This window comes from Podarcis pityusensis, assembly GCF_964106645.2.
Source record: "Podarcis pityusensis genome assembly, chromosome: 9".
Taxonomy (NCBI): Eukaryota; Metazoa; Chordata; class Lepidosauria; order Squamata; family Lacertidae; genus Podarcis; species Podarcis pityusensis.
The window spans coordinates 62,447,953-62,463,307 of NC_138034.1; the positions used below are offsets into that span (position 1 = coordinate 62,447,953).

At 43.0% G+C, this 15,355-nt stretch overlaps 1 protein-coding gene across 1 annotated transcript; it reads left to right on the plus strand.

The window, feature by feature from the left end:
* Window positions 1–2,791: 2,791 nt before the first annotated feature.
* On the plus strand, window positions 2,792–14,153 carry LOC308485420 (uncharacterized protein). Its single transcript, XM_081021300.1, has 10 exons — window positions 2,792–2,865; window positions 3,884–3,913; window positions 4,831–4,956; window positions 7,082–7,117; window positions 7,812–7,847; window positions 8,717–8,755; window positions 8,922–8,948; window positions 10,747–10,767; window positions 12,588–12,619; window positions 13,497–14,153. The coding sequence occupies exons 1-9, from the start codon at window positions 2,806–2,808 to the stop codon at window positions 12,591–12,593; spliced, it is 381 nt and encodes a 126-aa protein (XP_080877426.1). The 5' UTR covers window positions 2,792–2,805; the 3' UTR covers window positions 12,594–12,619; window positions 13,497–14,153.
* Window positions 14,154–15,355: the final 1,202 nt, after the last annotated feature.

Genomic DNA, 15,355 nt, shown 5'->3' on the forward strand with positions numbered 1-15,355 from the left:
GTAACCAATCAAGTTGTGGCCTATTTGAACCCACAAACCAAAATACTCTGTCAGTATGTTTTATTGTTCTCCTGGGAACTTTGTGGCTCTGGTGCCTTGGCACACAACAGAATGTTGGATCAGACAGACCTAATCTAACTGGGCTGTTCTTGTGTTCTTCACTGGATGTAACGTGTGTTCCTGTTTTCATCTGTGAAGTGTTGGAAGAAATGCTGCTCCATCATTTTACTTTAAAAGGCAAATTTTAGAGGTGAGCCATGAACCAGAAGTCCCAGATGATGGGCCAGGCATGGGAGTCAGTCAAGAGTAGCACAGAAATGTTCCAGGACCAGGCAGACTTTGTTACCAAGGCAAATTCCTAGCCCAAACAATAAGCATATTAAACCCCTTCCTATCTAATATGACCCAATGGCTAGCCTCGGTGGACAAAGCTAGTCCAGAGCCTTCCTTCCTGCTAGGATGATGTTCGGTGTAGCAGTGGTGAGAGTTTGGGAGCTGCTCATGGGACCAAAGATTCTTGGGTCTGTACCTGGGAGCACCTGACACTGACTCTGGTGTTGGTAACCTGATGTCCTTCTGAAGTTTTGGACCACGTCTCCAATTGGCCCCAGCCAGCATGGTCAACAGTCAAGGAAGATGTACGCCAAACATCTGGAGCGCACTAGGTTGGGGGAAGAGTGGTTGAATTGCTAGCAGGCCTTCTCTCGCTCTCTCTCCCCACTACTGCCAAACACATTATTTGTCTTTCCTGCCAATTTTATAGCAATTTGGATGACACAGTGGCAAATCTACTCAGAGGGATATGGAAGCCTGAACTAAGAAGATAATTATCTGTGGTGGGTGGTGTTCCCGATGTTTCACTTTGGGGTGTTGTCTTCGGATATTTTAAACCGGAGAAGATTACTGACTGACAAATATTTAGAAAGTAAGGTTTCAAAATAGGCAAGCAATGTAAGAACAGAGGATTTTGGATGGGGTGGATCTTGACTATGAGATGGTAATAAGGTTTTTTTCTTTCTTTAATAATAGGAATTGGGTAAGTGTTAACTTCCCTAAGCTTTGTAAAGATATGAATGGGATCACCTGGGCATAATTTATTAATGAATAGCATTTGTTTAGTCCAGTGGCTAACGTGTGGTCTTGAAGAAAAAACACCTGCAATAATGGTCATAAGCAAAGGCCATCGCATATAGATCCAACCATATCAGCCCAGACTGGGGCAGTCATCTTTATGGAACCATCCCTATCAGTGCAATCCTGTGAATGTAGAGTCAAAAATAAAATTCACTGTTTTTAAATTCACTTACTCCCAGGTACATGGATTTTAGCTTAATAATTTGGAGCTCAATAAGCTGCACGCAGTCTCATTCTGTGTCCAAATCTGAGGAATGGATCTGAAGTGTCAGAAGCAGCCCAAAGTTGGAGGAGATTGCTTTGCTTCAAACAAGGTCCACAACTCTTTGAAACAGGTTGCCACTGTACAGGTTGTCCAGAGCAGATGCACACCCTAGGAATTTCTGCCATTGTGGTACTCAATGCAGTGGAGATACTGTATTATTTCCCCGATGATATTGAGGTAGTGACCTTGTCATCAGCCAGACTGCTGCATTAGTACATACTTAGGGGCAGTTCCTCTGACAATCGCTTCTTATCACAATGAAAAGATAGCCCAGGGATTTCTGCAGGTAAACCACAGACACAAAACCAAAACTCCTAATCTTATTGGGCATTAACAAATTATGACTCATGAAGACCAGTGATTTTTTTTCTTTGATGGTTAAAGCCATGTCATTGGGACATGACTATACAGTAATATAAATACCAGCTGCTCACATAGAGTTGTGAGAACAAGTTGACTTCTAGATTTTTCTTCAGCCAACCTTGAAGCAAAGCAAAGGTAAGACTTGGGGTGCTTCCATTTTGGGGCTTAGCATTGCAAATGGGTTCCTGAGTTATCACATGTGGCTTGTTGACAACATGTGTTTATTTGTTTTCAGCTTAATGGATTTTCCTTGGTAATTGAAAATCTGAATTGGGGAGGGAGAGATACAGGGTAGCATTTTGATGGCAACAACACTGTGTGCTTACTGCCAAAAAGAAAAGCTTTTCATGCATTGGGAGCATCGATCCCACAATAATCACCCATCTGGATGCACCCAAGGATTTTAGTGCAATTTAGAGAGCCTAAACTACTTGGATGTGTCATAAATGTACTCTACAGGTAAAATTACATATATTCGTTACATCTCATCAGGGCTGGCATCCAGATTAGACTCCAGCTAAGAGCCAAAATGTATATCTAGTAGTCAAAAAGTAACCTGAACAGCTGCTTCCACTAGAATGTCATAACATTACTAAAATATATTGCTTTGGTAGAAATAAGTAATTAATTTCAATGGGATTTACATCCAAGTAAAATTTTATGCAGAAATTGTCCTTGAAGAACACAGGGGGGGGGGGAGTGAGGTCACACACTGGCCATGCCCACAATATCACAGTTGTTGCCAGCTCTGTCATTCATTGGGTGGAAGTTCTGAAGAATAAATGATGTGCATTCTGGAGGAACCTATTGTATTCTAGCCAAACCCAGTAGACATGAAGGACTGGGAGTGGAGCCAGTGGGTCGTGAGATGTTTGGGCGGCAGCAGCACATGTGGCTCCCCTCCCCTATCTCCACACAATCTTGGATAACCTCTGGATAATTTTTGTAAAGAGTTCTGCTGACTACCCAATCTTTAGCAAGCTGGGGGAAAAACCCTGCATCAATTGTTCCTTACTTATGTTGCTTCAGGTTCTTCTGCCACAATGAAACTGCTGATTTGTCTTTCCTGCATTCTGAGCATAGCAGCCGCTGTCCCAGTCCGTGTAAGTAGCACTGAACCTGTGGAATGGGGAAACCTGTCAGGCCAACTACAGCTGGAATCTCTTCGTAATACAGTTGTTGCGCACTGTAACAACATCACAATGAGATAAAAATAAGTAAAGGTGGTGGGGGATGTCAAAGAGATAATCAGAGCCATTTGGGCTGCTAAACACATGACATATTTCCTACTCTGGGTATCAGTTCTGCATAGAAAGTTGTAAGCGTGCCACCACATGTGCATTTTGCCCAGTGCGCATATAATGGGAAAGCCTGTTTCATACGCTCTTCCAATCTTGTGTATGTTATACAAACAGCAATTTATCACACTTGAGTTCACCATTTCAGAGATGTGTATGCCCCAAACTGGCATTCATGGAATAACCAACTCTGTATACTGATTATATAAACAAGTCCTGGCTCATATGAAGTGGTTGCCTCAATCTCCTTCCTTCCTTCCTTCCTTCCTTCCTTCCTTCCTTCCTTCCCTCCCTCCTGTTATGCCAGGCACCAGACTCTAGCTGCTGAATCATCATCTTCCTTTCCTTACATCAGCTGCCCCTCTCCTCCTTTGCTCAGGGAAATGTCTCTGGGCTCAGAGACATGTTAGGGAAGGCTGAGTGGTCTAGACACCTGAAATTCATTTTCGAGCTGGGCCAGCGTTGCCCAAATGAAAACAAGTGACAAAAGAACTGTTTGGAGAGGTAGAGGCCTCCATGGGCTGCAAGAGGGGTGTCTGGAGGCATCATGCTAGAGACTCTGGCCTTCTCCCAGCAAACTCTCATTGACCAATCCATGGGCAAGGACAAGTTGTGCCTCCAACTACATTGCGAGATGAGGGAAGAGAGAAGAATTCACATGGGAGGTGACAGGAACCTGAGGAAATAAGGAATAAAGGATATGTGGAACCTTTGCTTGGGTTCTAGAGGAATACGCCCAATGTTATCCTGTGAGGATAAAGCATGAAATCTAACCCACAAAACACGAAATCTAACCCTGTTTTTATTTCATATGTTTTGACAGCGGTCAGCAAGTGGCAGTGCCAGCAACGAGGTAAACCATCTTGTGTATTTCTTAATTGTTTTAATTGTAATATTTTATTGTTTTATTGTATATTTTAATTCAGGATGGTGAGATGCCCCAATGGATTTGTTATTGTGTATTTTGATTGTGCATTGATTTTATAGTTGTATGCCACTTAGAAGCCTTTCTGGTATATAAGTGGTATATAAAATAAAAATTATAATTATATCAGTAACCTTCTGTGTGCAAGAGTGTTAGTGCCATGGAAACAATATTAAAAGCACACATTCTGGAAGATGCTTTTGATTTCTGGCAGGGGTTTTTTAAGAGCAGCATGAATATGTTTGCTTGTTTGTTACCTTAATTTTGACTCCACTATTTTTAGGGCAGACCCTTCACAAGGCCGCTCCCCAAATTTAGTAAACTTCGTATATCAAACAGTATGAGGGGTGTGTGTGTGTGTGTGTGTGTGTGTGTGTGTAAAAGCATAAAGCCATCAATCAAATACCAACCAGAGCAAATCAGTTTTCAAAATCTGCTTGATTTTGATAGGCTTCTGATGATGACTGATCTCATGTTCACCAAGATGCAGGTAGCCTTTCGAGCAACCTGGTCCTTAACTGTTCAGGGTTTAAAATATCAAAACCAGCTCTTTAATATAGTCATGCTGAGACTGATAGGAGTTGCAGTCTGTAACATCCAGAGAGCAACAGGTTGAAGAAGGCCAATATACATCGAGCCTCAAAACACACACGCAACCAATTAAATTGGAACAGAATGGGGGTAACATGATCCCATAAGCAATTTGACAGTTGCTTTCTTAAAGGTAGCCCTGCAGAGAGAGCATTACAGGAATCAAGTGTGGATGTCAGCAGAGTGTGTTCAAGCCACTGCCACCACACTTCCGGTGTTGTCTGTCTCCACCTTCTGTTTCTCTGTTTCCACAGCGCCTTCCTATCATGGTTCCTCAAGTGCCTCCTCAGGTTCCTCCTCAGTTGCTTCCTCAGTTTCCTCCTCCACTTCCGGCACAACCATACCCACCTCAGATTCCACCACAGCCATACCCACCTCAGGTAATACCAGCACAGCATGCCTATGCTTGTGGCAAGTACTAAGTTCATTCCTTCAATGGCACAAAACCCATTCACCAAAATGAAGAGCTATGCTTCTGCATCCCTGGATGCCTTGCTCCCCAAACAGGAAGAGCCCACTGATGGCAAGTTGCAAGAGGGTGGCCTACATCGTCATCTAGAGGCCATTTTAAAGGGCGCCATATTGTCAGGCTGGATGTGGATATTACCTGGGAGCAACAAAGAGATGGTGCGCAAGGCTGCTCCTGACTACTGCTTTGTTGTGGGCAGCCGTGCCAACTATAGGGGTTGGAAGGGGATTCGGCCCCCTGAATATTTGTGGGCAAGGGGCTGAGCCCTCCCCCCAAATATTGAGGTCATGTGTATGACTGAAGGAGCGTCTCCACCCCCATCGTTCTACCGGATACTGAGGTCCAGCACCGAGGGTCTTCTGGCGGTTCCCTCACTGCAAGAAGCCAAGTTAACCAGGCAGAGGGCCTTTTCGGTAGTGGTGCCCTCCCTGTGGAATGCCCTCCCACTAGATGTCAAAGAGAAAAACAATTACCAGACTTTTAGAAGACATCTGAAGGCAGCCCTATTTAGGGAAGCTTTTAATGTTTGATATATTACAGTATTTTAATATTTTTCTGGAAGCCGCCCAGAGTGGCTGGGGAAGCCCAGCCAGATGGGCGGGGTATAAATAAATTATTATTATTATTATTATTATTATTATTATTATTATTATGACTTCACATGATGCTGGGCCACCTTAATGTGGGGGGCAAGTCAGCACCCCTAATTGTGGGTGTATTCTGCAGCATGCTCTTGATACAATAACAGTGCATTAATGCTGCCTTAATTCTGCTTTACAGTCATACCTTGGGTTACAGCCGCTTCAGGTTGCGTTTTTTCGGATTGCGGACTGCCGAAACCCGGAAGTACCTCAACGGGTTACTTCCGGGTTTTGGTGGTCGTGCATGTGCACCAAATCGCAATCCGTGCATGCGCAGACGCCGGTTGTGAACGCTGCAGGTTGCGAACGTGCATCCCACACAGATCACGTACGCAACCTGAGCATCCACTGTACTTTGTTCTTCAATGCTTCTCCAATACTACTGCGTTATTGCTTTCGGGGCAGGTGGGGTGGGGTGGGGTGGAGAGTTATAGCACAACAAAAGAAAGACAAAAAATAAACCAGAGCATTTGTGCTGTAAAGGTTACAGAATCTCAGCAGGCTGTTGCAGGATATGCACTAATCGGAAATGGAGCTTTGTGACTGCCCTGGAACTTTTTGTGGGCGCAAACAGTATTGAGAGCAAGATCTCGTATGAGCAGCCCAGTAGCATGAGCGTAAGTCATTATGAATGCAGGATAAATAGGATGTCTGGAGGGGATCTTAGTAACACTGTGTTTTCCTAGACATTGTATTCAACTCATTTATACAATAAGCACATTTTCATTGTACCTTCAATTAAAAATAACAAAGTGATACAGTATACAATAAAATGCAATAAAATATGCTGCTGTAACATCCAAGAACTGACATACATATTTCTAGTATGAGGTTGGTTTGATGTTGGTTTGATGCTGTTCTGTTATGCATAGAGCCCAAATTACTAGCCCTTCCTTTAGCTGATTCCTGGGTGGCTGAACACTTCCTAAAACCCTTATAGAATTGCTATACCACCAGATGGCACCATTGTTTCAAACAACTGTAGTTCTCAATAAGAACCTTGGTTTTCTTCGCCAAAGTCTGGTGTGTACTGTACACAAGGGGGAAAATGACATTTCATGCAGCTGACCGTTTTGTTGAGAAGATGCCTTAGCAACTGGACAGAGACATTTAATGAGGGGGATGTGAATAACAAGATAATTAAAGTCACATGTAAGTAGCCGTGTTGGTCTGCCGTAGTTGAAACAAAATAAAAATAATTCCTTCCAGTAGCACCTTAGAGACCAACTAAGGTTCTTATTGGTGTGAGCTTTCGTGTGCATGCACACTTCTTCAGATACCAATAACAAACTTAGTTGGTCTCTAAGGTGCTATGGAAGGAATTATTTTTTTATTAAGATAATTAAAGGCAAATATGTTAGCGTGATTTGTTTCATAGCCTTGTTTCTTTTACAGATGATCCCGATCTATGTGACCTATGATCCAGCTCAGGTAACTTCTTGATATCAATGCATGGGAGAATTCTAGCACAGAGGGGAAAAGCAAGGGGGGATTCTAGCACAGAGGGGGGATAAGGGCTAGGTGGGAAATCCTGTGAAGAGTGTTTATATCTCAAACATAAACCAGGTGAAGGTAGCCGTCGGGTCTTGAACCCGTGATGAGTTAGGGACTTTCCCTGCATCCAAAGACAGGCACTGGTAGACTGAGCAGATGAGACCAACACTGAGTCCATGAGGGTGGTTTCTGCCCATGTTGTAGAGCAGGCTTCCTCAAACTTGGCCCTCCAGGTGTTTTGAGACTACAGTTTCCATCATCCCTGACCTGCTAGCTAGGGGTCATGGGAGTTGTAGGCCAAAAACATCTGGAGGGCTGAGTTTGAGGAAGCCTGTAGTAGAGGGAAGTGAGGGGCAGATGGGGCTTGTCAACCTGGGAAGGGAGCCCACCTAGAAGAAGGAATACTCTGAGCATTGATCAGTGTGTATTAGTAATTAACCTGCTTTGCCACAAGGAGGCAACCTAGATATTGTAACCCATCAGATTTTTCTCAGTTTTGTTTTAATGTGTGTGTGTTAGTTACCGTTGTGAGTCACTTTGAGTCGCTTTTGCTTTTTTAAAAAGTGACTAATTTAAATATTGATATTGAATCAAAACCAACTATCTCCCTTGTTTTCTTGTTTTCGCTTAGGGTTTGCCCTCTATTCTCTCCAATCTGCCAGGCGTGGTAAGTTCAAAATTCTGCTTGCTTTCTATACCACCACCTATTTCAGACTTACATAAGCAGCAGCTGTGGTTAACACTCAGATTGAGTAAGAAATGAGAGTTCAAGGGTGAAATATTATCCACAAGGTAGTTCCTTTGTTATCTCCTGCCATCTCTCCTATGGTTTCACCAGTCCTTCTCTTTTTTTAATAAAAAAAAGTTCACATTTTTGAATGTCTATGCTGTTTTCCAGCCTGTTTTCCTCCTATCAGAACCAACTTGTATGACTCTCCTGGCTGGGGCTGATGGAAGTTTTAGTCTAGAACATCTGGAGGGTGTCAGTTTGTATGCACTTCCATACAAAAACTCATGCGCATTTGATCAAATGAACTGAAAAAATAAATATACAATGTCAATTCTGGCTTAACCAATTTCAGAACAGACTTCTTTGTGGGGATTCAAAAGAGCACTAATCGAATAACGTTAGTTACGATCATTGAATGAGTGCATTTGAAGCGTAATACTCAAAACCTCTCTACTCAGAAGTAAGCCACATTGAGTTCAATGTTATACCTGGAAGGAAAAATCCCTATGAACTCAGTGGGAGTTACAGTACTTTCTGAGCAAACATGGATAAGATTGCATTGTGGAATGCCATTTACTTTCTCTGGGTTGCTCCCCAAATCTATGAAATTTAAGAGATGGGAAAGGAATAAAATGCACCAAGAGAGCTACACTTTTCAAATTCTGCATCGGTGTTGTAAATACTTTAGCTAAAGTGAATGATCTCATAGTTTCCTCATTGCCACCACATTATGGCAGCTCCCGGATATAGAAAACTACCATTTGAAACCAAGCTTTATATGACTGAATGAGGTCCCTTCTCTTTAGGTGAACCCTGGAGCTGGAGGTGTTGGTGGCCCATTTCTGGTAAGACAATTTACTGTTCATCATTATTACTAGATTGTAGCACAGTGGCCGGGGGGGGGCATATCTACACTACACTGTGGAAATCGGCCCATAATGTTCACCAAATAACCGTGTGACTGACCTCTGTTACAAGAATGCAGTATACTGATTTTTTGCCTCTCTCTAGATCCCTTATCCTGGAATTCCTGGGGCGGTAAGTTCATTGATCTTCATTGCATCATACTTCCATAGTCAGAGATCCAAGGGGAAACTCAGAGGTCTTTGAATGATTGCCTGATTATATGTGTAGGTTTAGGCCATTGCACTTAATGAAAGGTATCCTGCAATGGGGGGGGGGGGAGCGCTCAACGTTTATGAGGGAGGTCATGGGCACATTTGGAATTTTGAAAAAGTGGCTTCCGTGGTTACCTGTCAGAACCAAAAAAAATATATGAAATATGAAGACATATTATTTCATTATTCGCAACTTTTAACATATTTATGATCTCAATAAAAATTAACAATACAGAGTGTTTCATTTAAAAACCAAAAGGCAAACAAAATCTTCAAAAGATTTTATAGTGCTCTGTTTTGAATTCCAAAACACTCTAGAAGTTTCCAGTTCTTCAGATTTATTGGCAAACAGTTTTCCTTGCCCTCACATAAAGGTAAAGGTAAAGGGACCCCTGACCATTAGGTCCAGTCGTGACCGACTCTGGGGTTGCGGCGCTCATCTCGCTTTATTGGCCGAGGGAGCGGGCGTTTGTCCGCAGACAGCTTCCGGATCATGTGGCCAGCATGACTAAGCCACTTCTGGCGAACCAGAACAGCGCACGGAAACGCCGTTTACCTTCCCGCCAGAGCGGTACCTATTTATCTGCTTGCACTTTGACGTGCTTTCGAACTGCTAGGTTGGCTGGAGCAGGGACCGAACAACAGGAGCTCACCCTGTCGCAGGGATTCGAACCGCCGACCTTCTGATCAGCAAGTTCTAGGCTCTGTGGTTTAACCCACAGCGCCACCTGTGTCCCTGCCCTCACATATACATGCTAAATACTTTTATTGAATTCTGCAAGATCCCAAGAGTTCAATATACCAAGATCATAGCTTTTTTTTACTCATAATTCGACTATATGAGTAGGGGACATTTATGTTTTTTATAAGTATGAGACTTTTACGTATATTTGGGGAGTGTAAGATATCCAGCAAGTCAGGGGAAGTTGAACAGAGAGAGAGCTTGTTTTCTAGAGCTGGTGGTAACTAGTTTTAGGGTGTATACCTTTCCTAGTCCTAGAAATAAATTTGATTCATGCTCAAACAATGCTGACCTAGATGGGCAAATATAAAAAATATAAATAGATAGCTTACACTGTGCCGTCATGCAGGGATGGGTAGGAAATGGATTGGGATCTACTGCAGATATCTGAGTGATTTGAAGTAGATCGGCAAGGATTCCTGACTCCCAATTATTTTACAGAATACCCCCTCCAAATATATATACTATGCTAAAATGAAGAAAACGTGGGCAGATGGGGCAGTAACAAAGAGTTTGGAAGAACAAAGGGTTAGGAAGAACTATAAGCTCAGAGCATAGTTCAGTTTGGCACTAAAAACAAATTCCTGGGCTCAGAATTCTTTAACTCTTAAGTCAGGTGTCACCAGTCTCTTGGGGTCCATGGACTACATTTGAGATCTGGAGAAACTGTTGCAGACCACATGCAATGACCAGTCACACACTGTGACCTATTCCATTGGCTACAGTGGAATACTACTTTCAAGTGTAATTTCAGAAGTGGGAGGGGTACCTTCTGAGTACCAGGGAAGGTATCTGGAGGTGAATCAATGTTTTTTGCAGATGGTTCTATTGGTGGATTTCAGTTTCTGGGTGCGGGAAGTGGGGAGCAAAGAAAGCAGATTCCTTTCTGCCTGATATCTGCCCACACCTTTCTTGGAGGATACCAAGATTCATGTCAAATGCTTTTCAACAGTCTTACTGTTTTACATATTTTTAGGGCTTCCCACCTATTGTGGGGGTAAGTAGTTTTATACTTCTATTGGTACTAAGAACAACCAGCTGGAGTCTGGGGGGGCTGGTTTGTGCCCCCTCAAAATTGTGCACCCAGGGCCATGGCCTCCCTTCTTCCCCCACTATGCCCCTGCCCTACCGAAAAGGTTCAGTTTCTATGCCCCTCATCCACAGCCATAATAATAATAATAATAATAATAATAATAATAAATTTTATTTATATCCCGCCCTCCCCAGCTGAAGCCGGGCTCAACAACAGTAGAACGATAAAACATTCTAAAATCATTTCATTATAAAATTAATTCAAATCAGATTAATGGCAACCATTGGGCTAGAAGTTCTGTGAGGATTGCCAAAGGAGGGAGTCAGGCTGTGCCCTGGCCAAAGGCCTGGTGGAACAGCTCTGTCTTGCAGGCCCTGCGGAAAGATGTCAAGTCCCGCAGGGCCCTAGTCTCTTGTGACAGAGCGTTCCACCAGATCGGAGCTACAGCTGAAAAAGCCCTAGCTCTAGTTGAGGCCAGCCTGACCTCTCTACGGCCTGGGACCTTCAGGATGTTTTTATTTGAAGACCGTAAGTTCCTCTGTGGGTCATACCAGGAGAGGCAGTCCCGTAGGTATGAGGGTCTTAGGCCGTATAGGGCTTTGAAGGTTAAAACCAGCACCTTAAACCTGATCCTATACTCCACCAGGAGCCAGTGCAGCTGGTATAGCACCGGGTGAATGTGATCTCGCGAGGACCCCGTAAGGAGTCTCGCCGTGGCATTCTGCACCCGCTGGAGTTTCTGGGTCAGTCTCAAGGGCAGCCCCACATAGAGCGAGTTACAATAATCCAGTCTGGAGGTGACCGTCGCGTGGATCACAGTGGCTAGGTCTGGGCAAGAGAGGTAAGGAGCCAACTGCTTAGCTTGGCGGAGATGAAAAAATGCCGCCTTTGTTATAGCTGCAATCTGCGCCTCCATGGAAATGGAGGTGTCGAAGATTACACCCAAACTCTTAACGGACGGTGCTGGCACTAATTGCGCCCCCGCAAGAGATGGGAGTTGCCCCCCAATCCCATATCATCCCGACCCAGCCAAAGGACCTCTGTCTTCGAAGGATTTAACTTCAACCAGCTCCCACGTAACCATCCAGCTACAGCTTCCAAACATCTGATCAGTGTGTCTGCGGCCGAGTCATGCTTGTCCCATGCCTTTCCCAGGTAAAACCTGTTCTTTAGCTCAAAATCAGAGCAAAAACTCAACTTGCCATTTGCTCTGAGTGCTAAAGAATGGTTCCCTCCCCTCCATGGAGATAGCAACAGGATGAGAGGGAAAGCTGGGATAGCTCTGTCAGTAGAGCATGACGTTCTTAATCTCAGGGCCATGGGTTCAAAAAAATTCTGCATTGCTGGGGGTTGTGCTAGATGACCCTTGTGGTCCCTTTCAACTCTTCAGTCCTACGATTCCATGCCCTAAGGGGAGGAGGCCTAAAGAAACCACTACAGCATCTGCATGAACTCCCAAAGGCTTCCCTCAACATTTCCTCAAAAAGCATAACATAGTATTATGAACAAATCATGGTTTATGAATGAGCCTCAGGGCTGAGTACTCCCCACTCTCTTCATGGCTTGTGTTAAGCCAGAGTTCCCCATTACATCTGAACTGATAAACTTTGATTGAATGATGGGATAATAAACCATCCAGGGCTGTGGTGGTTGAAGCTTTAAAAGATCATCCAAACTGAGACAGAGTTTTACTAGGGACCAGAATCAGACATTGGGAACAAGTGCTGTCTACATACTTTCTGTATAAGAACTTTTAACTAATGAAACATTACTTTCTTCGACAGAAATAGCATCCCAGCTGATATACCCTCCTGCGGTATGTACCAAATGTTTTGTTGGCAAATTCCATTTCATATCATTTATAGCTTTGCTGCTTTATGAAATGCTTAACTGTCAGCAAGCCAAGGCACATGGCTTATGTTTAATACTAGTATGCCAAAACCTGTACAGCATCCCGTCATGTGTACCAACTTCCCTCACTTATTCAGGACACATTCCAGTGAATGTTTAAAAATGCTTAAGGCTACAATCCTATTCCATATACCTGAGAGCAGGTTTCATTGTATCCCCAAGAAAAAATGCATAAAATTAGGCTGGGTATCCCATGGCTTTCAGTGAGAGAAACAGAAACCAATGAGATTTTCAAGGACTTTGCTTTGGCTGAATTATACCCTCAGAGAGCAGATTTGTAGCATATTGAGACAAGTGACCAGGGCCAGCCCAAGACATTTTGGATGTCCAAGGAAAACCACAAAACCGCATCCCCCTCCCCACCAGGAAAGAAGGGATGAGTGAAGATCTACATCAGGAACAGGAGGAGAATAAAGATCTACATCTGCTGCCCCTGTGGGTCCTGCCGCCTGAGGCAGTTGCTTCACCTTGCCTCATGGGTGGGCCGGCCCTGCAAGCTTGCAAATCTCTGTCACACATCAAATCAGACTATTGGTCCATCAAGCTCAATATTGTATACATTAACTAGCAATGGCTCTCTAGAATTTTCAGGCCGAGGGCTTTTTCCTAACCCTATCTGGGATCTTCTAGGTACAAAGTGTATGCTCTACTACAGAGTGAAGCAGAGTAGATTGATGGGATCTTGCAAAAAAAGAGAAAGAGAGAGAGAGTTGTTGCCTATGCTTTTTAAACCCAGTTGTAAGAGATTTGTTCAGCTTCAAATCTGATTTTGTGTTCTAAAGGTGACAGCAAGAACATGAAGGATGTGTTCCATGCCTGCTTTTACTTCCCTGCTGCAGTCTTCAAGCCACATTTGTACGCATCTTGAATGGCAGTTATTTGCTTTAAATGGCTATAAGTAATAGTAATTTCTTTTTTTGACAACGATACACCATCTGTCATCTCTTGTGAAGAATTGTTTTCACCTAATGCAATATAAAAGCATCAGCTTCTAATCTAAGCAGTGTTCATGTTTGATTGGGTAAATGTAAGCACTGACAGTTCCATTTTGAAATTGTCAAATTTTAAAAGAAAAGACCACGGTTTTAACTATGGGTTTAAAGTTCATTAACACCACTAAAGATGATAAATGTATGAATGCTGCATTGTGTAACACATAGGTAGAAATGCATAAATTTTGGTTTGCTGCTCTGCCTCAGTAAGTGATTGAAATATCTTGCTTAACAGATTTCAGTCAAATAGGTCACTTTCAATTAATTGTGTTTTAATTCCATTCCAATCAATGGGAAAAATTTGTTATGACTAACTTAAGTCCCACGGTACTAAGATGTAACTAACAGTACCCAGCCCACAATATCTTTTATGTTTCTTGCTGGAAAATGGGAGGGGTATTCCCTTTAAAAATTGCATGAATAAAGAATACAAATGAGCACATCAAATTTATGTTTATGGTCTGTTTGGAGCAGAATCAACACGTCACAATTTTTCACACCTCAGTATTTGGGGTTTTTCTCTTCCATGTAGATTCAGTAGCTTCTGACAAAGCCTAACCACAGTGCTGGCCTAGTTTGCACACAACAGTAAGCCGTGGTTTGCCTAATGAACCACAATTAACAATGTGTTATTCCACAAGTGACTGAACAAACCATGGCTTTTTTTTCTAGCTGCAAAGGACTTGGCAGCTTGATGAATGTCTGAGGCCAAAAAACAACAACCCCAAAAACCCCTATGGTTAAAGAATGATGTTGCATTCTCACATAGTGCCAAGCCTTGGTTAAAACAAATCAAGGTTCATAAGCTAAGGGCTTCATGCTATAAACAAACCATTGTTAAGCTGCTGTGAAGGATTTATATATAACACTTAATACAAAAAATTGTTCAATAAACCTTAGCATAAAGTGCGAGCCAGATGGTTTTATTATATCAGCATTTCCCAAACATTTGATATCTGGGTTAATTTTTCTTCTGGAATAAATGGAGGTCATATCACATTAAAAAGATTAAATACCAGCTCCCAGGATGATGAGCATACGTTCTCCTTACAATGACAGGATTTTGTTGGCATCAGTCTGTCTCGGGAGCCAACGGAGCAGTGTGCCTTTGGGGATGAGGTCAAGCTGTTGGATGGTTGCAGCACCTACAGTAGCTGTAGAGACCAATGTGGTAAATACATGTTTTGTTGCGGCTGGGGCAGATGAAGGTATCCAGTTGTGCTGCTGGCTTGAGTAATATTGTATTCCAGCATTTTGCCCTCCCATTTGTCCAGAGTCAGGACTCCGGGATGGAAGAACGATTGCTGGGCAATGGTGTTTTTGGGCCTGTCGGAGCAAAGCAAAAACAGATAACATATGCAGAAGGCAAGGCATGCCAGAAACTGTGGCTGCTGTGCAATTTATTCAGAAGTCAAAGAATAAACCGCTTCGTTATGTGTTTCAGAAAATATTGGCAGCTTGACATAACAAATACAGTAGAAGGGTACATAATGAACAGCCATCCCAAACTTTAGCCAAAGGTTCATAAGAAAAAACTAAGCGCTACAATATAACCAATGAGAAGCTGGCTGGCATAAAAGGTTAGCATTATTGATTTGTTGATAAGACTTTGTCATTACGGAGATGGTTCCAAAGTATAATGACCTTTA